The following is a 27776-nucleotide window of genomic DNA, read 5'->3' on the forward strand; positions in this document are numbered from 1 at the left end:
GGACATAATGTTGGGTTTTAATTTTACCAGTACGCAATGTATTTAAGTGGGCGGGCGGAAAACGGAGAAGGGAGAATTAATCTTTGCTACAGCTTAATAAATAAAAACGTATTTTATGTACCTACTGAATTTTAAGTAAATATATTGATTAAATATACCAAAAATATTAAAAAAGGAACTAGAAAAATAAAGAGTAAAACATAATAAAATTAAAACTTACTGATCTCCCAGCAACATTGTTATGAACATTTATCTTCGACTGCAAATCGTTAACTTGCTCTCGGACGTCCAAAAGTTTCTTAGAGAAGTCAATGCCATAGGCTAAGTTGTGGGAGCATCCACTCCATTCCCACTTGTTCGCCCTGGCCCGCCCTTTGTCATGTGAGGCGCGGTACCCGAGGGGGTCGCAGCCGCAGGAGAGGATGCGGCCTTGGGCGCAAGCGCGGGCTACGGCGTGGGCTACCCCAGCTGCTGATAGAGCGTATAGGAATGCTGATTCTCGAAAACCTGTGAAATGGATATAAATCAGTTTTTATAATTATGTAATTTGAGTATTTAAGTATTCATTTTTCATGAATGCCATGGTAATCTGGATCTGGATGGGATATTTATTGATCTAGTTGATATGTTGCGTGTTTGACAATGGAATATTCATAGGTTATGCAGAGTATAAAAAGAATGTCCAAAAATTATTATGATATAAGCAAGTCTAGAGAATCTATGCGACGGGACGGGAACAGGTGAAGCACGTTCATATGCTGTGACAAAAATAATATTAGTTCAAGTTAAATTTCGACACCTTTTGGACTAACTCAAATATGCAAAAGTAACGTCATAAAAGATTCCTATTTTAGCAATATTAAAACAAACTATTTTATTAAAAAAAAGTATTATGATAAATAGAAATATACTTTATTCTTTATTAGGGGTACAATAAGGAAATGTATCTTATACCTTCGACAAAAAATAACAAATCTAGCGCTAGCGCTATATGTTTATAGTTTAACATGTACATAAAATAAATAAAATTAATAAATACGAAAAAGCAATGGCCGATGGCCAGTAAGTTATCTGCGTAATGCATCTGTTATAGTTCACCGGCCTGCCCCGTCCCGGAACGCGGACGTCGCGATACCCATTTATCTATTTTATTGCAATAAATTAAATAGAATTGGAGATACTGAGATAACGTATTGCTCTCGAACAATGTAATCTTTTACCCATAAAGATAACAATTTGCATTCGATTCCAAAGGACGACGATGGCTAATTGTATACGTTTTAAACTCGTTAATAACTCGCTACGTTTGCTATTTCTTTGTATGTAGAGAATGTAGAGAATCAATGGCATCGATGCGATTTTAAAAGCTATACCTTCAATAGGCAATTATTGGGTTGTAATTACGCAGCCACCTATAGGAAGATTAATTAATGTCTCGATATACTGTAGGAGTAGGTACACTCATCTTTAATTATATGTTGGCATTTAGATTGGGTGTTGAATGTTGGAACTCTGAGTTGTTACTATTTTAATGTGTATTTAAATGTTTTATGGTGAAATATTAATGAATATACAGATTATATTATTAAACTCGCACAAATGATAAAATAGTATCTCAAGATATGTAATGATCAACTCGTTTTGCGAAATAATTTAACAGTTAAAAATCGATTCTAGTAAAGTAATACTCTAATTTACCTTTTTATCTATGTTTATAAATACATTAATGTTGATATCTATTTTGGATTCAAACCCCTAATCGATTTTATTACCTATAGTATTTTCATTATAAAAGAGTGGCATAAATGTATTTTATTTAAAACATGTTAGGTTTCTCTATCGCTGCTATGGTCTCTATAAAAAATGTAAGGATGTTTAAATACCGTTCTGCTGTACACTTTACCTATCTAGAGCGAAGCCGCGGCGGGCCATTAGTATACAATAAATTAAACGCATTTCTCACGATACACTCCCAACACTATCTTTTAACTCGACGAATCGAATAAGAATCGATTATGGCAAGTGGTTAATATTGCTGCGTTATCTGTAGAGATTAGTGGGTGCAGAGCCTAATTGAGAAGGAGATACGGCTTATTGAAATAATTACTATTTTATTTTTAGCTTTTAACTCGACTTAAAGTATATTTGTTAAGAAAACGTTTACTATTATGAAAGAATATGTTTTAGTAACTTAAAAAAAATGATCGAAGACCGAGAAAAAAAATCACCAACGACACCATGATTATTTGTGATGTCCCTAAATGAAGGCGGCATTTCAGGGATATATTTATTACTAGTGGACCCGAACGCGGCTAAGCCCGCTTAAACTATACGAATATTTATTAAATATATTTAAGATTTTATTTGCAGTTTTCAATAGAGAGATGCGTTAAACAAGCTCATTTTGGGTGACGTTTTCTAACAATAACATTCTTTGCAAATCGTTGCTTAGCAACGGTCGCTTAGCGACGGTTGTTATTAACATGGCAGAATAAATTGCATATCAAATTAATAAGTATTTTAATATATTAGTATATATCGATAATATTACCAATATGAGAAAAAAAATATCCTATGTTCATCCCGAGACCCTCAAATATCTCTATATGAGTATTTTATCACAATTAAATTAGCGGTTTGGCCCCGATTGCATAAAAGACAGACAGACAGACAGACAGAGTTACTTTCGAATTAATAATATAGGTATGGATAATCGCATCTAATATGTACAGAGCCAAAGCGTGACGGCTGGCCGCGTCTCTCAACCAGCAATGTACATATATATCTGAAAGAGGCGAAATATCCAAAACTGCACTGTCACTGCACTTTCTGCAGAATCCACAAAATACTATATTTGAGTTCACATATACTATATATTTTTTATTCTTAGCTTTTTATCGCATACTATGGGGTAAGCATGAAAATTTATAAAAGTCAAATATATATCCGTCTCGGTTCTAGGTCGTCAAACTGCACAAAAAGCGGGCAGCCGTGGTTTAGGATGAATCACGTATAATAATATGATAATCATTATAAATCAGCCATTATCTCAGCGAGTTGATCGTTCGTCAGGTGAATTAATACAATCTTATGATGGAAAGCCCCTTTACATGTTACTTTCGTCGTTTAAATTTTATTTTTATTGTAACTTTTTAGGTACAATTCCATTTGTTTGTTTAATAGATATAAATAGAATATAAATAATATTTAGCAATATTTAAAACACACAGATTAAAAGATATTTTATTTATTTTTAAAATATATTATTAATTGTTTAATAACAAAAAAGATAATTCAGAGGGTATCTCCTACCTTAAATATATATATGTACCTATAAGCTTAGTTGTAGTTTAAACCCACTCAGAGGAATATGGGTATTTCCAAGACCTGATTAGACAACGCACCTACGACTTCTGATTATTATTTAGACTGAAAATACAAAACAGAGTAAGTACTAGGTAAACATACTGACTACTTCACAATTTTACATAAAATTTAGAGAAACTGGGTATACGTTCTACATAAGAGGTGTCGTAAGTCCGCTATTTATTTTCGTATGAGAAGAACACAGACCTCATTTTTTTATCTACATACAAAAACGAAGAAAAATTAATGATTATTTGACACTTCGTAGAGGGCGTCGTGGAGAAAAGGGACAAGGGTGTGACTGCAACGCGAGCGTTGTGGGTTCGATCCCCACTCGAGGAAGTGAAATATTTATTTACGTTTATATTTCCATTTCTTCGCTCTGGTGTCGAGGCAAAGCGCGGCGTTGAGTTCTGTCGCTCAACACGCCATGCCTCCAGAATTCGGCAGAAAGTGGGGGAACAGAGTGTCTTAACACTAGATTCCCTCTGTGTACCCTGCTGTGCGCGGGATACAGCGTGAAGCGGCCTTTTGATTTTGACAGATCGTATCGTATAAACGGGCTGCGCTATCATCGAAATCGACATTCGAATGTTACGGTGTACAAACCAAATAGGGTTGTATTATTGTTTATTTATAAACTTGCCCAGCTTTTTCCAGTGACCAGTGACAAATTTATATTTGTCGATGCGTGGAGACGCGATAGAACAGATATGTAAGGATTTATAGCACGCTCTGTTGATCGATTTTGATGATTCCGAGTTATAAACATCGAGTTGGGATCGATATATGCTGTGTATTTTATCTGTGGTAAAAACCTAACTGTGAAAACGGTTTCTTAATAGACGGTAGGAAAATATGTTTATGATTTTTATATGTTTTATCTATAAATGGTAATATAATTAAACGTTTATAATAAACTTTTATTTAGTAATAGTTCTGACTAGCGTGACTGACAGTAGAGTCTCAAGTTCGAATTGCACATACGTCACCCATGTCTACATATAAATAAGTTTTTTTTATCACCCAAAGAGCTATAATATAAAGAAATTTTAAAATTTAAGTTGGCCTCCAAGAGAAGCACTGCATGACTAATCGCTTATACCTAGCTATCCAATCTCTTGTATTACAATGACAATTCCCATAATTGCTATGTAATTTACACTAATAAAAACAGCAGACAAAGCCTGAATGTTAAATAGATATTAGATATAAATATTCGTAGCTCACATTCTAATTACTAATAATGTTTACTTCTACTATTTTAAAGCTAGCAAATAGATGCATTCATAAATTAAATGCATTTAAGTGCAAATTTGACGTTGTTTGTGGCGGCACTATTCATGACTAGAGGATAAGCTACTAAATATTCAATACATCAATTAATCAACAACGTTACTGGATTATAATAGTAGGTATAGCAAATTTACCATAATTAATGCAGGTGTAGAGGTTAACTGTTCTAAATTCACCAATTTCTAAGATATACTATTGAATCTTTATTGGTTCTTGAACTATTTTAATATATTTCTGACATTATTTCCATAAATAATATAAATGATAATTCAAAATAACAGAATTAACCAATAAAAAAAACTAAAGTTAATTTAAAAACATCGATTATTATTAACATTTAATTGATATCGAGAGATCTCGAGATAACGTAAAGCAAATACTCGTACATTCGAAAAATCATCCAGCTCAGCTTTATATTGTCTCTAATGGAAGCGATTTATTCATTTACTTTTTAAGCGAATGCCCTGAATTTCGAACGGGTGACAGATTTTAAATTCTTCCCTTACACTTGAGCCTCAATTGTTTTTATTCTGTTTGTTTCCATAATGCATGAAATGCAATTGTTTATATATAATTAAATTCATCAAGATCGAAATGTATGTCTGTCCGTCCGTGTCTTTTCTTAATTCTCTCCTTCAGATATGTCGCAAGCTGATCAATGTATATATCAAACAAGAAGTAGTAGTAGCTGTTCTTATTTCTTGTTTTTACTATCAGATCCTTTTGGCCATCATGGGCTTTGATGACGCTTTTCCAATTAAATATGTACGAATTCTATGTTGATGGTGTTATATTTATGCAAATATATAGATAGGGATATATTTGTCTTAAATATGATCCTTCTAAAATCATTGTATTCTAAAAATTAAACGAACGGATCCCGGGGCTGAAGTAAAGCATGGTTAGTTTACCAGAGAAAAAACCATCTGGATTTACGACTCCCAAATTCTGCAAGTAAAATATCCTTCTCGTATAATTTTGGGCGAATAAATGAGGCTTTTAACATAATGTTTGGGTGTTATACAGTATGTACCGTGCGTGTATGTGTTTCGTGTACGTACCGAGGAAATGAAAAAGCAGGACTGTCCATCACTGGAACAGGTGAGGAGCGAGGTGAGGTCGTGAGCAGCGCCACCTTGATTCCTCGAATCGCGGATTAAATTGGCAAATCACCATTCAATCCATATAGGGCAACTCGGCGCCGGACAGCAAAAAAAACTTATACAGCAAGTAAATACAAATTTTAATTATCATATTGACCGTTTTGTTCTGGTCCTCGGTTGTTCTTTTAAAATTGTGGACGTTCATATAATAGAATGCACATATTGATAGGTTTTTCCGATAGGCTCGGTGGTGGTCGACTTTTTCCTTCTTGTTTAACATAGTTTTTGGGATGAGCTGCTGCGCCGTCGCGCACGTATGCTTGTATCAGTAATTTATGATACCGTATTTAGTTATTGTAAAATTGTTTTTTGTGACGATTCGCGCTTCGAGCTTGATGGGCTATAAATCTGGTGCCAAAAATTAATGAATTAATTCAGATTTGGTTTCCTTATTTCGAAGTGCAGGCTGCGTATGGTCATATACCTTGGGGGACTTTAAAAAATGGCTTATTTACTTCCAAGCTGGTGTTCAAATGAACGAGTGCTTGAGTTGAACCTCAATTGTATATATTTAAGTAGCTTAAATAATATAAATTTAAAACTATGTCGTGCTTTACGTGTTATTTACTTTGTACTAAATGTTGATGATTTATTTACTTTTTAATACGAGTTTAATTACTTTTAGTCCCAAGATAAAATAGATTTTTAACGTTTTATTTGATATACAAATTAGATTTGTCGTGACATAAGTTATTATTATTTTAGAAATTTAAATTTTTCCATATTATATGCCTCCATTAATTAAGATTTAAGTTACGAAAAGGTCGGAGTCAATTAAGGTTTGTAAGGTGTTTGGGTGTTGCGAATCGCTAATCACCGAAACGAGGCCCGACCACGGTTGCAAGCAATGTGTAACATATTCAAATTAAATACTAGGTTACTTTGAAATCGAAATAAAAAATAAATAAAATTTAAATATATTCTTAGTAAAAAAGATATTTATAAGCCGTTGCGGCGCAGGGGTACAAGCGCGTGACTACAACGCGACGGTTAGGGGTTCGATTCCTATTTAGGGGAATGAAATATTATTTTTAGTATTTTAATTCCTTCGTTCTGGTACTAATTCAAAAGTGTGGAGTTCCGCCACTCAGCATGTATTCTTCTAAATTCAGCTGACAATGTGAAACGGAGTGTTTTAACACTATGTTTCCTCTGCACCTATCCTGCTACATGCGGGATACAATATGGAGATTGTTTTTCTAATGATCTTTGCAAGCGACGATTAGAAAAAATAGTCCCAGAGACGTGATAACAACAACCTATAACAGCCATGTAAGAAATAAGGCATGGTGAATTAGAACATAAAGATTCATTGACAACATAAGAATATAAGAATTTGTTGGTAAAATCGATTATGTGAATTCAAATCAATGTGAAAGATATCTATGAACACATTTGTAACAATTTTGCAGAATCATCGCTCGACTTAATTAGCTTTTAAAGGCGTTCGTGTAATCCCGAAGCGAACAAAGCGATTAAAAAAATTCTCCACGTCACGTCCTAACATTGAGTATCCTTAACAATTTCATATTTTTATGGAGCTTTTGTGTTTTGTTCTCACAGTTGACAGCCATCTCCATCTCCAGGAGCACGACTCGGTAACGCACCGAGAGATGTTATCACGGCCATTAGAAGGACGGCTATTTGGGACAGAGGCATTTTGACACGTCCTCTTCACATTTTCACTTCAAAAACTATTATTTTAGGCTTTAGTTGATTATTATTTAATAGGATTTTACCTGATAATTAAAGTTGGCACGGTACGGCTTACTCAGCAAGTAAAAAGAAAAGGAACAAAAACGAAAAATATTCACACGTTTATAATGAAGACATCAGAGCATCAGAGCATCTCACAAAGTTCCCACGGCTCACCGTCAGATAAGAAGTCTCATAAAAACGCATCTCGTTTTTGCAGCATCATAATCATACTTGGCCGTCGCCACTCCGTCACCTGTTGACACGTGGTTGATATAAAACGCCAATAAATGTCACTTTTTTATGACACGTCCGCGTCCCGTATTCGGGTCACGTGCGCTCGCCGTCAGATTTGTATCGACGCTCGAGCGCCAACTTGCCACCCGGGCCGCCATTCACTCATGCCGACGTTAGAGCTCTGGTGTGAGACATGCGCTAATCTCACATCTCCCATCAGCCACTATTAAGTTGTGGAGTTGTATTCGTTTTCCAACAATTACCTCATTAGAGGACAAAGGATGTGAAATGGGTATTTTTCTTTTTTTTCCAACTTCACGCTGTATCCTGCTGTAGCAGGGTACCTAAGCAGAGAGAGCTTAGTGTTAAGACCCACCGCTCCTAGCTTTCCACTGAATTCTGAAGGGATAGCGTGTTATGTGGAGGAACTCAACGTAGCGCTTTACCCGGACACCAGAGCGAAGCAATGAGAATATTAAATATTTCATTTGGTCAATTGGGAAGCGAATCCAGAACTGTATATATTGTAGCATTATATTTATACAAGAGAATGAAGAGATCCATACAGAATACCAAAGTCCAGTTCTTTTATCGGTTTATCTACGCGATCACGTGAAAAAATCCGAAGGTCCGGATTCATTATTATCTTTCTTCGTCTATCATCGATGCCATTATCCTATTTAAAAGCATCTCTTGATTTGTTCTTAGACTTTTTTTGGTATCGTTTACCCGACAACGTTTCAATCGGGCTCTAACAATGGGCAAGTTAAGAAAGATGTTTAAGTGTTTAGTTACGGTATTTTTTCACAATTTTTCAATTTGACGGATTTCTCAATTCTGTAGTTAAAAGGCCGGAAGGTGTCGTTACGGAGTGTTATGGATACATGCTGATAATGGTTGATAAATAATAGGATCAACTAACATACTTATGGTTAATTCTACATTTACTTCCTAAGCATAGGTATGTATGTAAATAATAAATAAAAAAAAAATTTTTTTAGCTGAGAGCAGTCGTGACGCAGGGGCAGGAATGTGCGACTGTAAGTGCGACATGTTAAAGGTTCGATTTCCACTTGAGGATATTAAATTATAATATTTTAATTTTCTCGTTTTGGTAACGAGGCAAAACGTGGCGTAGAGTTCTGCCACTTAAAACGTAATGCTACCAGAATGCGGCGGAAAATGGGAAATGTAGGTGTCATAATGGGAGCATTGTTTTAACACTAGCTACTGCTATAAGCGGAATATAGCGTAGAAAATTATTCTGAGAATTATTAGAAATACTATGATTAATAAGTCTTTCTGTTATATCGACATACCTATAAACCTAGCTGGTTCTAGAAGAATTTAAACATTAATAACTGAAGATGGCGGGGTACAGATGAGCTCGCCGGGACCCACACGGAGCGTGAAATCGCGGGGCGCGGGAGCGGGCACACCTGGCCACCAAGGCCTGTCTTATTATTTGTTGTTCCATCTCCCATCTCTCATGCTCGTAAATTTCCGCGTCAACGTGTGCGATGCTTGTGGAAAAAATGAGATCGACAAAGCCTTTTACACTCGACGATATAGACATAAAGACTTACGAGCGGTAAGTACCGCGGGCACAATGCGGCCGGCTCGTCCGTCCGGTGGGTCTTAATATGCGTGTATAATTTTTCTTCGTAATAAATTCGGATTGTAATGGCCGATCGCGATTGGTTTGAAATTTTAGTTGCGTTTATTTTAATAAAATTCTCATGGAATTACACAGACTGGTTCGGCGTTGCTGGTGATTGCTGCCACCTACATGGCAGCGTGGCCTACAAAGTCATTGGCGGTCCATTTGCGACAAGGCTTCGTAAATAAATATGTATTTTTATTGCTGTTTTGAAGGTTTTATTACGCAAAGTAATTAAACATTCGACCCTCTTGAGAATTATCTCAGCCTCCCAGTAACGTTTGTTTTAATTATTCCTTACAAAGTTTTGTCGCTTATTCATTATTTTTTTAATTTATGTCTTCTTTATGTTTTTGTGTATGTTGTCAAATTTTTATGTTTGTATGTAAAATTTTATGTAAATTATTTTTTAACACTTCCATATATATATTTTTTATTGTTTTAAAAAGGAAATTATTAACACAAACAATTTACCGAATAGCTTACTGCTTTAAGAACAGCTGTATATATACAAAAGAAATATACAAATAAAACACAATTATTAATTTATTATTCTTACCTCTCTTCATAATTCCGCTTGCGTGAGGATTAGTGCTTTTCGTCAACAAGCTGGAGCAGTTCCACCTGTGCCACCTGAACTGATGCTGACACTCCCTGACTGCCATTTGCAGACCCTCGAAAGCTATGGCCGCAGTATCCGGTGAACTGTGACAGACAGACCTTTGTTCTCTGGTCAGACCACCGACCATCCTACACGTGAGGCCTGAGCTCAGCTTGAACTGATGAGGTAGAATGTTGTCTCTTGAACTGAAATATAAAAACAAAACTGTAATGTTTTAAGAATAACAAATATGCTTCTTTTCATATTATATATTAGTGAAGTATATCGTACATAAATCAATAAGTGGGAAGTTAATTAGATTTGAAATTAATTGTTATAGTAAAAAAATATTTCCGGAAAAGTATGTAAGATTCTTGATAACTTTGTTTTAATATATTCCTATGTGAACAAAGAGGGGAAGTACAGTATAAAAAGATATAAAGAAGCTGGCTTCGTAAGGTAAGGTAAGAAGTAAGGTAATATTGTATATCTTTTTTAAATATTTCCTTGAATTACTATTGAACCCATTGCCAACAAATATTTAGAAATTTTACAATTGGCTAAGTGTTAAAAAGACATCTAAATATTACGTACTCTTATACCTATACCGGTACGACCATATTGATCGTTAGCAAAGGGCTTACAAACGTCGTTATAATTAATTTATTACGACCAGATACTATCGTACAGGCCCAAAATACTTTAATAATGAAACAATTTGTATTCGCTCCCAACTTTAAACAAATATTTTTAAAGTATTCCGCGTTGGAAATATTTAGGGGATTTTAATTAATATTTTGTATGGTGAAGTCCGCTGGGTGCTCACTCGGGGGGAATGCTCCATGGATTTTTTTCTGAAATACCATAGTTTGATTAAAATAGTCCCGTCATAGTTGGTTGTAATGAATAATAACTCAATTTGTCTATCGAATTTGGTTGGGTTGTACCATTAGTAAAGGGTTAAGTTTTGAAAAACTAAGGCAAAGATCTTAATTATCTAAGATATGAAAATGAATAAATATTTGGATCACTTTCTTATTTAAGGAATATCATTTTTATTTCTTATATTTTCTGGAAATGCTCATAAGCCTCATAAATGTTACAATATTTTTTTAAATATTTGTTTACAATAAATAAGTTGTATCTTTTACATTAAAAATTAAATCGGTATATATAATAAAGATCTGCAATAACAAATTAATCGATTTTCCTCTATAATTAGCTATAATGACACATTTTACAACGAATTCCTTTATATTATAATGTAGAAGTCCTATATTTTTCTTAAAATATGTCACGTTTCCATTTTACGGACGAACGTTGATCTGATGACAGCATCACTCTACGTGATTCGACACTTTGAATTTTTTCTTCTCCTGAGATATAAACTCAGTGACAGTCGTAAAATGAAGGTGGTTATAAAATATTTTGTTTTAAAACGTTGCCTACAGTTTATAATTTGGAGTAAACACTTACATAGTTTATATCAGAAGCTACTATTTTATATAAAGTTTTATGAATATTTTCTGTCTTTTAGTCTGGCTGAAAGTGCGATGTTTGTGGGTTCGTTATTATTATTTATTTTCTATTAATTATTCGCATTATTATGCTCTGGCAAGACAAAACTTGGGGATTAGTTTCATTATATAGTACGGTGTCTGTTCATAGAAGTTATATGAGAAAAATATTATTGGAAGCATTTAACATTGTTATAGAACCCAAATATATTGAAAATTATTACGTGCTAGTCGGTTGATCTGTTTGTTTGCTTATTTGTGTGTTTGTGCCCGTTACACATAGCAATGGCTTCACCGATTTAAATGCAGTTTCACAATTATATTTTGTTTATTTTATTTCAATTAGTTAATCATTAAAAACGTTATATTAATCTAAAATATTTATTAGATTTAATTACTATAAAATAGGTAACTGTGTTATTGAATTGGCTGAAACTTTAATTTTTAAAATTATAAGTTAATAAAACACCACAGTAATCTATGTTAGTAAATTAATAATTGTGTAATTCAAGCAGGCGAGGCCAAGAACGGGTCGCTAGTATGAAACTTATATAGGTATGTAGAATCTCGTCACTCAAAACGCAAATTCTGAAAATTGGACAGGAAGTGGATAATAGAGAAAAGATATTTTAAAAATTAAATATACATAGAGAAAGCTCACTATGAGCAATATTTGTTTCCCCATTTCATATTCTGCTTAAAAGAGCTTTAGTTTGTAAGTTTAGTTTGTATTTTGTTTAAGGTGTGTACTATTTAACTTCCACGAACATACACCATCTGTTATCAGTTAATTGTATGAGAGTGACGGTCAAGCCAATAGGCGCGACGAGTGATTGGTTCCGTTGATTTTGTTTATATTTTTTTTGTTTTAAGATTAGAATATTACAGTTTTGATATCTAATGAGTAATTAAACAAGTATAATATATAATTTATAGTTTAATATAATTTTTAGGTCATTATTTTTTTTTTGTTGCAAGTTAAAATAAGAATACTGTTTAAAAAAGCAATTACTATTTGTTGTAAAGTTAAAACACTATAATAAGATTTATTTAAATATACAATGTGATACAAAAATATCGTTTTTTTATAAATGTTAATGGCGATAGGCAGGAAAAATATATTTTGAAATAAAAGCTCAGCATTTAAGTAAAATTAAAATTAAATAAATTATTATTTACTATGATGAGATATTGTCTTTGTTGGGACACATCAAAACACACCTGATGTTCATCAAATATAAAATTCAATAAATACCAACTGTACCTACTAATAGCATTTTTATGTCCCTACAATTTTTCCACAGATCTATATTTGGCTAATCAAATCATCGATCATATTACATATAATTATTGTTATTATTAGTGATACTAAGATATAAAACACTTTCCATACTGAGTGCTCGATAGAAAACTCACAGCCAGAAAAAAAAATCTTTTAGCAATGTACGGATACGGTAACGAAATACAACTACTGTTATAATATAACATAAATAAAACATAAAAAAATAAATGGCACATTTCTTAGCACAGAAAGAAAATATTTTTCAACAGAACGGAACACTAAAAACTTTAACAACAAAAGTCAAACAGTGTTTTCCTTCTTTACATAACTGTGTAACTTATCTCGCCTTCCCACGCCTAGGGAATGCCGGTGTCATTAAAGGGTTGGACGAATAACCGACGTCTAATGATCTTAATGATGCTCACTCATTACTATCATTGTCGTATCATTTTTGCATTGCAATATCATTATTTTAATGATTTAACACCCGCCGGTTATTGTTTTATAACAATTTATGTAATTATAGACTATAGGGGTCTTGATTATGAGTTAATGAAATGACTTCTTATTATGAGCTAATAATGTGTGCTAATGAAGTTTTGTAAGCTTTACAAATAATGTTAGTTGCTAAAATAAGCTTCTTTCTATAGTTTCCATCGAATTAAAAGTTAAAATATCTACATTTATATATATGTGGAATCCTATACAGCCTCAGAATTAAAATTTTACTCATATTTAATAAATAATCTATAAAATATAAATAAACAAACAAAACGCCGCAATAACAATTAGATTGAAAGTGTGATGTTAATAAGGTAAATTGCTTTCCCTTGTTTATAGTGATTTCTGAATGTTGTCGTATTGCAAGTTTTTCTCAGTAGCACCCAACAGCTTTTTCCAACAAGTCGTTAAACCCTGGTCCAATTAAAACTCCTGCCTGAACTTAATATAATTGCTTCGAAAATACCTCCAGACGAGATAAAAACAATAATTTCGTGCTTTAAGAGTTCGCCAGTAAAAAATAATAAATCTGATGTCGGTGCCTGGCTGATGAAATGCTACGATACTCATTCAGAAAGGTTATTTCAATACAAATTACAGCTACTTGCCTTGCTTCTCGCTGCGTGCCGACAATTCTGCAAATACTTTTCTCTTCTAACCCGCGGGTGTATGGAGATTCCGTTGGTATATTGATGCAGGAGAATCTACTTTAAATGTAATGCTCTAAAGGCTGTAATGGTATACGTAAGAATCGTCTTACGCTCATCCGTTTTCCCGTTGCACAGTCTGATTGAAATTCCGTGTACCAACAATGTGTACTCTTGCCTAATACCTATTTGCTCTGTTTATAAACTTTCAACGAACACTATCTGTATGTAGCTTTAAGCTCTAAGAATATATGCAATTAATTTCATCGATAAAACACTTATTTTCTATATTGACAGTATCGTCTTAGTAATTTACGCTCGATACGTTTTTTCTTAAGACTAATAGGGAAAGGCGAGTCATTAATTAGATTAAGCATAAACGGTTTTAAACGGTTATTTATTTGTTAATAAGGTTATTGTATGCAATATTAAATAAGTTTGGGTTTAATTAGAAATAATTATTTCAATCAAATTTAGACTAAATTTAAGTTGAAATATATATTTTTTGTAAATATATTTTTTAAGCATAATATTTTGAAAAGAGGTTCGTATAAGTTGTAGGTTTTTTTTTTACTTTCATGGATGGTTATGCTTAATATTCTAAGAGAAGAAATAAAAACTACCTTAAGAATTAGTTGTTTTTGTATAAAAATAATGTAATTGCATTTAATATAATGTTGTTAGTTACGTAATCTATGTTGAAAAAAAATACTCAAATATTTAAAATATGAGTGTAAACATACTCATATCTTAAATATTTGAGTATTTTTATCAAAACTGTTTACTGGTTTTTTTTTAGTTAAGCATAGCGTCATTAACAATATAAATTCTTTAAATACAAATCATATTAAAAAGATTATAATATATTCATCAATTATTAACGAATTTGTCATCTGTCAGTAGCTATTAAATCGATTTATCTTTACATGTTGCTATACTTATAAAAATAAATAATGATATACATATATATGTAGGTACATATAAGAACAAGATTAGTTAATTTCATTTTCAAAACAACACCTTGTTTAATCTCAAACGTGTAGATATTGAAAGAGAAACATATAAACTAGATTCATATTCGCACTGACTGTAATTTGCCGTAAAGGAAACCTGACTTCACTGTAGGAGGCCATCACTTGAATCAATCACGTCAAACACGCTGGCAATTATACCTAACACGCTTAGTGGCAACACGTATTTGCATACCGGTAATCTGCGCCTTTGGAACGTGACATATGATTGTCACATTTTAAATTTACATATATTACCATGTATTATGATTATACTGCCATTATATCTCTAGAAGCTGCCTACTTAGACGATTTACATGATTAGTGTCGTGAGGTTTTAGTTTGTTTTGCAACGCCCCTGTTTATTTGAACCAATTGTCAACTTAATTACCATGAGTTAAGATTTAAAGTTGTAATCTAACAATGATCGTCATTATTATCGTCATCCACAACCCATTGTTACATTTGCATGTAGAAAAAACTTACCTTGCCATTTTAAATAATATTATCAGCACTAGATATATTGCCGCCGGATACTTGTCAGGCATTCTGGGCCTCTCATCCGCAGGAACTCTCAGCTTTTTCATGTTGGTAACACTACATCCTCTGTTTTAGGGTTCATTATGGTGATCACTCGAGAACTCTCGTGAAATTTTCACTCCAAAACAGGAAACGGGTTGCACAAAAAAATCATCTGGTCACTTAACTTCGGAAACCGGTTGCCGAGGTCTCAAAACTGCTGTTTTTTTTATTTACTTTTAAATATGTACATAAGTTGGAGCGATATAAGCATTACAGTTTGACGGTCGCTACGAGCTACGACGACGGCATATGGTAAAATTATTTTTTCTATAATGTCACTAGTTTTCCCGTATATGGTTTGCTGCGTTTGTTTACGTCGGTAGCAGTCCGCCGGCGCGTTGCCGTTGGTTTGTCTATAGCGCGGACGCGTTCAAGCGCGTGGGACCCGAGGCGTGTTCTTCGCGCCGCCCAGACGCCGAGAAAAAAGCTAGAGGGGCGTGCGTCCGCCGGCTCCTCCTCCTCTCATTATCCTTGTTTATGCAATTATTATACGATATTTCGGCAGAAACTATAACGAAATAATAAAAGATTAGGCGGCCGTCTGTTCTCAGAGCGGGCTCGTTTGACAGTGGCTCCGTGGACCCATGCCCTGCCTATATAAAATGCCGCCCCACGCGTTTTATTCCCGACCATGGGAAACGAGGTCCCGTTGCTATTGGTTTTTAAATTGTTTTGTTACGAAATTCATTTGATTGTATCTCAGTTTTTGAAGCGGGTATCGGTACATTTAGTTTGTGTTTGTAGGTATTATTAGACTTTAGATAGCTATTCGATAAATATGATTTGTTAATACAATTAAGTTAAGAACTTGAAATTGCTATAATTTATGTATAATAAATACTTTTTTATATAAAATATAAAAGAAATTGATTGAAGTATCCAATAAAAAACAATCAACTAAGATCGACTTGACTGACCGTCTGACAGCACTTCATATTTTTAAATAAAACATTTTTTTTCAATTAATCATTGTAGGGGGCAAATTGACAAAATACCCTGTTCGGTTCAAGATAAATCGTTGAATGATCGAGAGGGTTGTCTCTATTGAAAGTGACCGAAGGGTGAGCCCCTCATTAGGGTGACAGTCGCGTGCGTATTGAATAATATGTAAATAATAGTGATGTTTTTGACTAAGTATTTGTTTTTTTTAATTCTAAGGAAAAGAAAAAAATATTAAAAAGTTTTTAAGTATTATTTTTTAATATTTTGAATATATGAATAAGCTATTTATCTGATTATTTCTTTATAGGTATATATGTAATATTATTTAGCTTTGAGAAACAGTTACTTTAAGTTTTAAAATCAAACTAATTGGCCTACTTATAAATAAAGATGCATACATATAGGTACATATATGAAATAATATTAGATCTATATTTATTTATTTTCAAAATTATAAAAAATATCAACGAGTTATCGATAAAATAAAAAAACTTGATAGCACATCTCTAAAATGTAGCATCATAAAAGTTGTACAAACCGAAAACATTTATACGTGGGGTATGGGTACGATATAATTAACATGTAACATGTAATGGCTTACAACTCAATATAAATTGAAAATAAAAAATACTTTTATTTAATTTTATTTAGTTTAAAAATGCTGGATAATTGTATGCTTTTAGTCCAAAAATGTTGTTTAAAATTATTACTCTGTAGAAAAGTCAAATAAATAAATATTTATAAATACTTTTTATTAAAAAAAAAAAAGTTTTTTGTGCAATAATTATTAAATGTACGTAATTTTTCTTAAGTAATAGAGCTAAAAGTCAACTACAGCTTTGAATGCAAGTTTGAATTTTTTTATAGAAATATGACTCGTAATTTATTTCTTAATGACAGATTATATATAGTATTCTTTAAAAAATATATACTTACAGAAAAAAATATACACTTAAATATAGTTTTAAACGTTAATGCAGTTGAGACCAGTCGTTCTGCAGAGGCACAAGGGTATGACTGTTAACTTTATAGATGGCACTCGAGGAAATTAAATAAAAACATTGCAATCCTAATAACAACCGAAAATTATAACATAATTAAAAAATATATATAACTTAATAAGTGGCCTTATTTGTAATCAAATATCAAATTAAATCCGGACTGGATCTCTAATACTTGAACTTGTGCGTTGACAGATCGGTCAGTCACCCTCTGTTATGTTTAGTATAATATAATTTGACATTCATTACGGCGTTTATTATTTAAAATTTGGAATGAATTCGCATGAAATTTGATAATCAGCTTGTAAGTTGGATGATCATATAAGATAGTAGGGTAGGCAGAGGGAACCTAGGGTAACAACACTCCGTCCCTCACATTCACCCAAAGAGGTGTATAGAGAGAGACATTGTCATTGCATGTTGAGTGGCAGAACTGAACGATGCGCTTTGCCTTTCAGTGTGGGGAATTGAAAATAATTTAATTCTACCTCCTAGTGGGTTTCGAACATACAACTACCGAGTTTGTATTCACCTGTCTCACTATCAATAAATAAATTTTATTTAATTTCAATAAATTTTAATAAAATTACAGTCATTAATTATCTTTTATAAATGTCATAAATAAATGCAATTAGACAATGTTTTTTTAGTTATTATACCGAAAAAATAACAAAACATTAAAATAAATGTAAGTATATTTCAATACTATTTACATAAATTAATAAAAAAACTAAATTAACATAAATAAAAACAGATAAAAAAAATATAATATATAACCTTACAAAACATAATTACGTAAGAAATGATTGCCTTTGTTATATCTGTTTATGCGCGGTCAGGGTGGTATGGTAATGGTTCCTTTGATCTGCCACGCACCACTCAAGTGCTGTGCACTGAAATTGCTTTTATTTGCGGGATTCGCTTAACTCAAATTAATTTTTATCTCGATACATGCATGTTTATGTATCGTTTTATCAATACATATATGTATATTAATTTTATTGTATATTTGTGGAAATTTGGATTTTATGTCTAATTTTGAGGTTATTTATTGGAATTTATAAAAAGTTATAGTGTTGTCCATTTTATTATCGATAATTATGGAGTCGATATATTATTATTTATATACCCACATTGTCGAGGCCGTCGTAGCACAGGGGCACATGGGTGTGACTGTAATACGACGGTTATGGGTTCGATCCCCACTCGTTTGCATTTCTTTGCTCTGGCACTAAAGCAAATTTCTGCCATTCATCAGGCAATGCCTCGAAAAATGCAGCAGAGAGTGGGGAACGGTTCCCTCTGCCTACCCTGCTATATGCGGGATACAACGTGATGCTGAGGTATTATTTATTTAAGTACCTCTACCTATAAACATACAGCTATATGTTATATTACTTTACTACCTCTAAAACTGATAATACGTTAGAACGGACAATGGCGTAACAATCTTTCCTTGTTATTTAGCATGTCCATTAGATGTGACAAAACGTCCATAGAACTAGCTGAAAGTTGTAAAACTCTGGTGGCCATTGAGAACATTTATTGCGTTATAAAGCCGGGGAGTTATCATAAATGATAATATTAATATCTCAAAGCCTTTTTTAAGGTGACGTTATAGCTTTTGGGGTTTACAGTTTATTTTTTAATTTTGATGATAATTATGTTGTTTAAATATGCAAGATACTCTATTGGAATTAAAACTATATTTTGGACTTGTTTTACGCCTAGTATATCATTAGATAGATGTTATATTACAAAAAATAAATGTATCAAAATCTAATGTACTACAACTAATTTTGTATTAATTTTTTATTTTGGATATTTTCCGCAATTTAGAGTAGGTAAATGAAACTTGGAAGCCTTGTGTTAAGACACTTACGTTCCCCAATTTCCACCGAATCTCCAGATTCGGAATGGGTGGTGGAATGGCCGTTCTTTGCTATGTTACCAAAGTTAGAAAATGAAAATATATCTAGAATGAAAAACCAGTATCTTTATACAAATCTACATTTCAACTACACTCTCCCTTAAGTAACACAGTAAATAACTATGTGAAACACCACACGCTAATAGCGTAATGTATACCGTTACTCTAACACGGTAATATGTGGGTTTTATAATAAATAAAATGTAAACAATACAAACTATTAGATAATAAACAGAGTCGTTTGTTACGGTAAGCTTTCTAACCGTTTTAACTGCCTTCTAAGTAAATTTTGTATTTGAAATGGATGTTTTAGATCTATTATCAGCTTTACGATTTTACTCGCACTTATATAGTAAGTACGGTTCAGAGGGAACCTAGTTTGTAGACACTCCATTCATAATTCTTCGCTCAATTTTAGAGATGCATCTTGAGTAGCGGTACTCAACGCCTCGATTTATCTACCAGAGCCAGAAAATCAACATAATTTAAATATAATCATTATCCTGAGTGAGTTTCGTTCCCCCCCGCCCCCCATTTTTTTCGATCCCATCCCCCGATTCAATATACTTAGATTTGTTCCTGCGGGGAATGGGGAACAGAGTGTCTTAACACTAGGTTCCCTCTGCTTATCCCGCTGTGTGCGGGATACAGCGTGAAACTGTTTTTTTTTTTATAAGCAAAGATATATAATATTTTATTATCCTCAAGAAGCTACATTGATTCAATTTTCGCATAGGTATTTGCTTTACCAAAGCGTAGTTTCCACATAGCGTATACCGGGTAGGTATTTAATGCGGTCGATTGTCGGCAATGAATACCCATTGTCTGTCATTAGCTCGTAAACACTAGTGTTTAAATAAATTTCCCCAAGAGACCGCTATGGAGGCTGCTTTTGTGTTGCCACTTTAGAAATTTTCCTTATTAGTGTGGAGATGTCTCGGGTAGACAAATTGAATTGGTTAATTTAAATATTATTTGCATGGATCACTATTAATTATTTTGTTAGTTTTAGTTATAATGGATTTATATGTAAAATAAATTTTATAATATTTTTTGATTAAAAATAAATGTATGTTAATATAAATAAAATTGTGTTGTAAGCTACGGTACATAAGCATAACTCTTTCGCCTTGTTCTTTTGACAAAATTTAAAAGAAAGTCATAAAATTAATAAATAAATAGACATTTACACACAACACAAGTGCCTGTTGAAAAAAACAAATAAAAGTAAGCACATACGCAAAGTTATATAGATTTTTTATTACTTATTCTATTGAATATGGTAACATTGTTTAAAAAACTTATATCACGATTGTTCAAGAGCTTGCATCATACCGCTGGCAGCTACTGTCACGCATCATTTTGTGTTATTATCAATTATCTCGCGAACCTTTGCAGCTTCGCTTGATGGGAAACAATGTGTTGAGGCTTGAGAAATCCTCTAAAATATACCTTTGTAGGTTTATGTTGGTAACATTGTTAAGAGATACGTTGGTACATTGTATAATGTATGTATATACTATATATTGCATAATAATAGCAATCCACACGAGGCTTCGCCCGCTTGTAGTTATTGTTATATTAAGTATAGCCAAATTGTGTTATTCTGATGTTTAAGCTATATTACAGTAAAGTTTCATCTAAATTCGTTTAGTAGGTTTTATGTGAAATTAGAATAAATATCCATCCTCGCAAACTTTCACATTTATGTTATTATTAGAATGTTGTATGCAATTGCACTCATTTTCGATGAATTTGCATTTTGTCAACTCTACCTACGAGTATTGTGAATATTATCACCAAATATTGCGTATATTTATATTATAGAAGTAATTAAAAAATAATTAAAGTAAATTTTAGGTCAGTAGTTTTGCGTAGGGGCATAAACGTGTGATTGTATACGCGACAGGTTATGGGTTCGATTTCCACTCTAGAAAATAAAATATTTTACATTTTTATTTTTTCACTTTAGTGTCAACTTTAGTGTTGAAATATACATATACAAATCTTATAACCTTATTGTCAGTAATTATTCCTTGTACCTACAGTGGAAACGAATATTTATAACATACAATATTATCAATTCATAAAACCCATCTACGTTGAATGGACCTTTATATCTTTTCAAAACATAAATAACTAATATTAAAACTTTAAAATTACATAGCCCATCAACAAATTCTCATAAGCTTACGCTAATTACACAGAAATGGGACGATCCACACGGGCTCAATTAGAAAACTTTAGGGGCTATATAAAGGGACTATAAATCAGACGACGGTCGATACGTTTGAAGGGGGAACTTACACTGTGCGTTATAAACGCTGGTGTTGTTAATAAATAAAATGTCTAAATAATTGAATTTAAATATTTGTCGTGTAATTTGTTTGAAATATAATTATTGAGTTTTATTTTATGCTTCTTACATTTTATAAAAAAGTTTATATAATATTTTCTGTAGTGTTTCTTTACTTTATTCCTAGTGAGGTAGCCAGAGAAAACGGAGAGCCTAATGAGCCAAAACAGACTGCTCATCACTGTAACATAGCGTCTTATACGTTTTAGTACACAACATTTTAAGGTACATGCATGCACTTTACTCTACATTTAATATTGACTTTTTTAACAATGCTTATCTGACTTTCTTGACATAATTATATTTTAATATAGCAATTTTAACTATAGCTGTAGTAATTATACATAAAAAAAACCGGAAATAACAATTTAAAAAATCTGAACCAAAAGAAGAAAATAATTGCATATAAAGAAAAGCAAACAAGACTTTAAATATTATATTCGAACATCTTTTTTTACATTCTTATCTTTTTTAAATTTTATTATTTATCAGGTTATATTATATACCAAAATATATACTTGTCCGCTCATCTTACTATATGTAGAGATTGTTTAGACAATAGTATTAAGTGAGAATACTGTTTTAAAGTATTCTGTATAAAATTTCAACACATTAGTATTAACTAACCCAAAGAAATAATTTGGACTAAATTAAATATTCTTGTTTTACCTTTAGTTACAGATTTGAATCGAACCAACAACCATCGCAATCAGAAAGCCTCAAAATTATATAAAAATAGTCGTTTAAAACGTCCAGTGTACGTAGATAACCAACTCACGCACACGAGGCGGGACCTCGTTAGCAACTGTATGCGACATTTCACATGGGCTAATTGCAAGCATTTACCCATCTTGATAAACTGCCGTTCGTGAGATTTACATGTGCAGATGGGTTTTGTGTGCATTGTGCGTCTCAATAACATACCTTTTTCGAGTTTCTCGCTGCATTTATCCTGCATATAGCAGGGTAGGCAGAGGGAACCTGGGAAGCTACCACCGAACTGTGGAATAGCCCACCCGCGGCAGTGTTTCCAGGTCGGTACGATATGGGTACCTTCAAAAAGCGCGTCTATCTCCACCTCAAAGGCCGGCAACGCACCTATAGCTCCTCTGTAGCTGCACAGAGTCGTGGGCGGCGGTGATCATCATCAGGTGACCCGAACGAAAAAAAACCTAGTGTTAAATTAAAACCTTTCCATTAAAACAATTCCGTTCCTCACGTTCCGCTGAATTCTGGATGGTTTGCGTGTTGAGTAGCAGAACTCAACTAGAACTATTACCCTATCCTTTCTTTGATAGCGAATATTTTAAACAATTTTATGTTTGCTATCTATATATTTAAAGAGACTAAAGTTAGATAATTTCGCTTGAGAAACGAGAAAACTTGCTTTCAATTAGTTCTAGATACATGGGAAACATAAATTCGGCTTTTTATGTATTTTGTTAAATAATATGCAACATTGTAGTGAATACTTCTCGTACTAATTTAATTATTGAATTGAATTACCTCATTAATAGCTACTGCAATAACCTTTATTTTTTTGTTAAGTTAATTATTATGAAAAATATCTTTGTCAAATTGTCATCAATTTGTAAAATTAAAACAAATAAAATATATGCTTTAAACCACATCTATAGTGGTATATTCTTTAAATCTAGCATTGCATTTATCGTTTTCCTCCCATTAGCATTCCAACCGTGCTGTATAATTGAAGCACGGCTGAGCCCAGCTAGTTTCATTATGCACTTTTATTGAATGCTGCATCGATAATTTGTTATAACATAGAGAATTATATGATAATGTACCAGATTAACATCGAATAGTCTTTCAGTACTAGTTCTTTATCAATTATTTGAAATTAAAAGTAAGTGCTTTGCTAGTAGTCAGGCAATGCGGATATGGGAATACTTATATAATTGTATTCTTTTTCTTTTCCTATTAAAGTAGTTTTCTTTTCTTTCTTTTTCTTTTCTTAGCTTTGTGATGATCTCGGTTCTATACCAACTAAAATATTAGGTTAATATATTGAATTGGATTGATTTCTGGTGGATCTTCTGTCTATTTTATTAGGAGCTGATGGTAGAGAGAACGTCTCCATATTTGCCTTTTGGTGATTCTTCTGTGTTCTCGAAGATCAATCGACGTCTTCCAATGCCTTACAAACTTATTACTCACTCTTGCTTGATAAATCTATTTTGAAATTCTTTCATCATTTTCTCCATGTGCTCAAACCTATAGGTATCTCTAAATAGTTTGTCTTGTTTTTTATTATATTATGGTTACTATTTAAAGTCAGTAGCCGATTTAGATAAGCTAGGCCGTCCATAGTAGGTACCTCATAAATTTGTCCCGCTAAGTGCGTCGAAAGGCAATTTATTGACGGATCTGAACACCATCGGCAATTGCTTAATATAAATAACAAATTGACTTAATGTTTATATGCCCTTTTAAATATTTAAGTCAACCGCAATTCTGCGATCGCAATTCACGATAAGAATGTATTTAGTATGTTCTTATAATTACAGTCTTAATGACTTAAATATATAAGTGTAGAACTAGTGAAACTACTCGGTGTTGCTTGGCTATTCGATATATTCTTTTTGTATCTATTAAAAATGTTTTTTTTTAGTTTTACGCACGATTTCGCTAGGTAGGGGGAATCTAGTGGTAAGACCTTCTGTTGTCAACTTTACGCCGAATTCTGAAGACATTGCGTGTTGAGTGTAGGAACTCAGGAGGAGGATTAAATGAAAATATTAAATATTTGGCTTCCGAGAGTGGGAACCGAATCCACAGCCTGTTACGTTTACGACTGGCCTCAACACATACATACCATATTTCTTTTTAAGTTATAAAACAAAGAAAGTTCAAGATCCACACAAGTAATCAAAGAAGTAAATTAAATAGATAAAATTCTTACAGAGGGGTCTTTCACGAGTCAGTCGGGTTGCCGCTGAGTGATGTATGAAGCACGCCGCGTGCCGCGCGCTCCGTAGATATTTAATTAAGTACCGTACCCTATATTACCGGCTTTGAGAGAATTGTATGAGAATTTTAGATATTATTATGAAATTCTAAAATATATAAATGTTTTGCAATATTATTTCTGGCCGTCGTGGAGCAGAGTAGTTATTATGGTTGTGGATTCAAACTGTACTTGGGGAATGTTTATATTGAAGTTATTTTCATTTCCCCTTTTTCCAATTTTTTTCCCCATTTGTCACTTCTTTTTCGGTTCGTTGGTTGGTTCTGTCACTCAACACGCAAGGAGGATAAGAGTGTCTTAACGCTCTGCCTGACATGCAGAAAAACCGTGAAATTGCAAAAGCATGATATTTAAGTAATTTAATTCTACTATTCTTCTGAATGTAGGTTTTAATAAAGTGTTCCTACCCTGGAACTAAAAAAGAGGTACCCAAACGATTCACATTCACTATAATATGAGTATATAATGTTTATTTTCCATATATTTATAATAGTACATTTCTAATGTCATTGGGTTACCTAGCTCATATTGAATCAAAATAAGCTTTTTTATTTCCCAATAAAGTTAATTCAAGCAAAAATAATGTCAATAAATAAACTTAGTCCATAATAAAAATAATATAAAACAAATCGATAGCTTACAAAGCTTATACTGAAATGATTTATCAATTTGCCAACCTTTCACTATTAAGCTTCATTAAGCTAGCTCGTATATTTCGAGCTGGACCTACATCAATCGAGTGCAGACAGGACTCTCAGTATAATTTGTCAGTGATATCGATTTATCGACATAGGTTTATCGAGTTAATAATATCGATTTATCGACATAGGTTTATCGAGTTAATCGATCTAATTTCGTCAGTTCGATCGTTCGGTGAGCGATGGAGGTCGTGGTGGGAACGCCACTGGGTGCGCAGTCATTCCAGTTGTCATAGTATAGATGAAGCAGATGTGATGATGCATGTTTATTTGAGATTTTGATTCTGGGTAATATCTCTGAATTTAGCCACCTGAGTATAAAATGTTTGGAAATGACAGTGAAGAATAAAATGTATTTAATTAACTAAATCCGACGTTCCCTAATTTAAAAGAGAATCACGTATATTGTTAGTTATTTATTTAAAAATAAAAAATAAACCAGTTTTATGCTTTATCCCCTTTACAGCAGGTTAGACAGAGGACAGCAAGTGTAAAGACACACCGTTCCTCACTTTCCGCCAAATTTTTCAGAGCATGGCGTGTTGAGTGGCGAAACTCGACGCTGAGCTTTCGCATTAGTGCCACAGCGAAGAAAAGAAATTATTACGAAATAAAAATTTATTCTCTCGAGTCGGAATTGAACCTACCACCGACGCGTTATAGTGACACCCTGTGTGCACCTGCGCCACGAGAGCCTCATGAAAAATTTACATGCTTATAAGTAATAATTAAGACGTATTTATATATCTGTCTCTGAGAGAAACAAAATGATGGGCATGAAAGTCTCGAAGACAGTACTATAATAATTAACAATGTTTGTGATTATTTTATTATTGCGACCACCTGTGAGACATCCGCTTGTCGATTATTTGGATTGTTGTTTAATTATCTTTATTGTATTCAGTGATTTGAAACTATTGAAGGCTTGATTAGCTTTAGCTTTAATATATTATACTTATGTATCTATATGCATATGTGTATAAGGCTCTCGTGGTACAGTGGCAGTGTATTTCTGTAAACGCGACGGTAGGGGATTCGACGAAACGATTTTTTTTTTCATAACAACCCATAACGGTAACAAGGCGAAGCGCGAAGTTAAGTTCCGTCACTCAACATGGAATATTCCTAAAATTGTAAATAAATGAATGAAATGAAGCCAGTTGTGGCACAGGGGCTAAAATATGTATATGTAAACGTAACAGGTAGTGGGTGCGATTCCCACTCGGGGTAATAAAATATATAATATTTTCATTTCCTTAGTCGGGTAAATAGGTAGTGAGACGTAGAGTTCAACACTATAATAATAAATAACAAAAAAAATTCTTTACAATGTATTCAATACACAATGGCTCAATATACAATGCCTCCAGTAGATATTCGAGGGCAAGTGGGAAGTTGTTGGGTCCCAGGTTCCCTCTGCCTAAATATAAATGAAATAAATATAATATAAATTTTCTATGATATATCTAGTTCAAGATCTTATCTGTTAACATGTAAACTTGAAATTGGAGAAAGTGGAGCTTAGTCCTAAAATCTTTCGTAATGTAGGTAGATGTAGCATTGGTAAATTTAATAAAATCTATAACGTTAGCCAATTTTAGTTTTATATTTGTAACGTTTTAGGCGTCATTATTTTCTCATATATACCAAATAATTTATTCTGAAATTTTTACACAATTATAGAAAAAAAAAATTTGTTTAAAATATCTAAAGACTTCTCATAGCATTGGCACGTAGACTGAGATCTGATCTTGGACCTTAGGAATTGACGTCCAAAAACTACGTAGGAGGAATTTGATATTGAAAAAGTGGGAAATTAGGCAATCGAGTGGGCGTTGGGCGTGGTGGGGCGTGGCCAGCCCTTCGTACTTTATAGTGGCGATATCGTAATCGCCCCGTATGCCTATCGCTTTTATTGTTATTTGATTTTTAGACTCTTGTAGTTTTATAGTCGTTTTTATTTTACTTTGTAGGTATTTGCAATTTTTATCAAGACCGTCATGACGTGGGATCACAGTATCTTACAGACAGCTCTGGTGACAAGACAGTGGCCTTGAGCTTCGTCACTCAACCCACAATGTCGATTATTGGGTAAAAAGTGGAGAACGAAGTATTAAAAGGAGAATAAAGTCTTAAAAGATTTCCTATGCTTACCTTCCGGGATGATAACGATAACGTTACGTTGCGATAGTGGTTGGTTTATACTATCAAATCTTGCAGTAATATCTGTTGCATATCTATTATTATAAATGCACTTTATATTACGAAAATAAATATTAAATTGTACATGTCTCGCAGTTATAATT

At 33.0% G+C, this 27776-nt stretch overlaps 1 protein-coding gene across 1 annotated transcript in view; it reads right to left on the reverse strand.

Annotated features, from left to right (window-relative positions):
- Positions 1-16119, reverse strand: part of Wnt10 (Wnt oncogene analog 10) — a 28179-nt gene extending 12060 nt beyond the window's left edge. Inside the window, exons 1-3 of the mRNA XM_085189849.1 lie at positions 15462-16119; positions 9977-10224; positions 221-507 (exon numbers count right to left, since the gene is read on the reverse strand). Of these exons, the coding sequence (XP_085045975.1) occupies positions 221-507; positions 9977-10224; positions 15462-15562 (636 nt within the window). The 5' untranslated portion in view covers positions 15563-16119. The remainder of the gene's footprint in view (positions 1-220; positions 508-9976; positions 10225-15461) is intronic.
- Between the last annotated feature and the right edge of the window lie 11657 nt (positions 16120-27776).

This window comes from Heliconius melpomene, chromosome 1, assembly GCF_056956725.1.
Source record: "Heliconius melpomene rosina isolate 202511_hmr_F chromosome 1, ASM5695672v1, whole genome shotgun sequence".
In the NCBI taxonomy this organism is placed as follows: Eukaryota; Metazoa; Arthropoda; class Insecta; order Lepidoptera; family Nymphalidae; genus Heliconius; species Heliconius melpomene.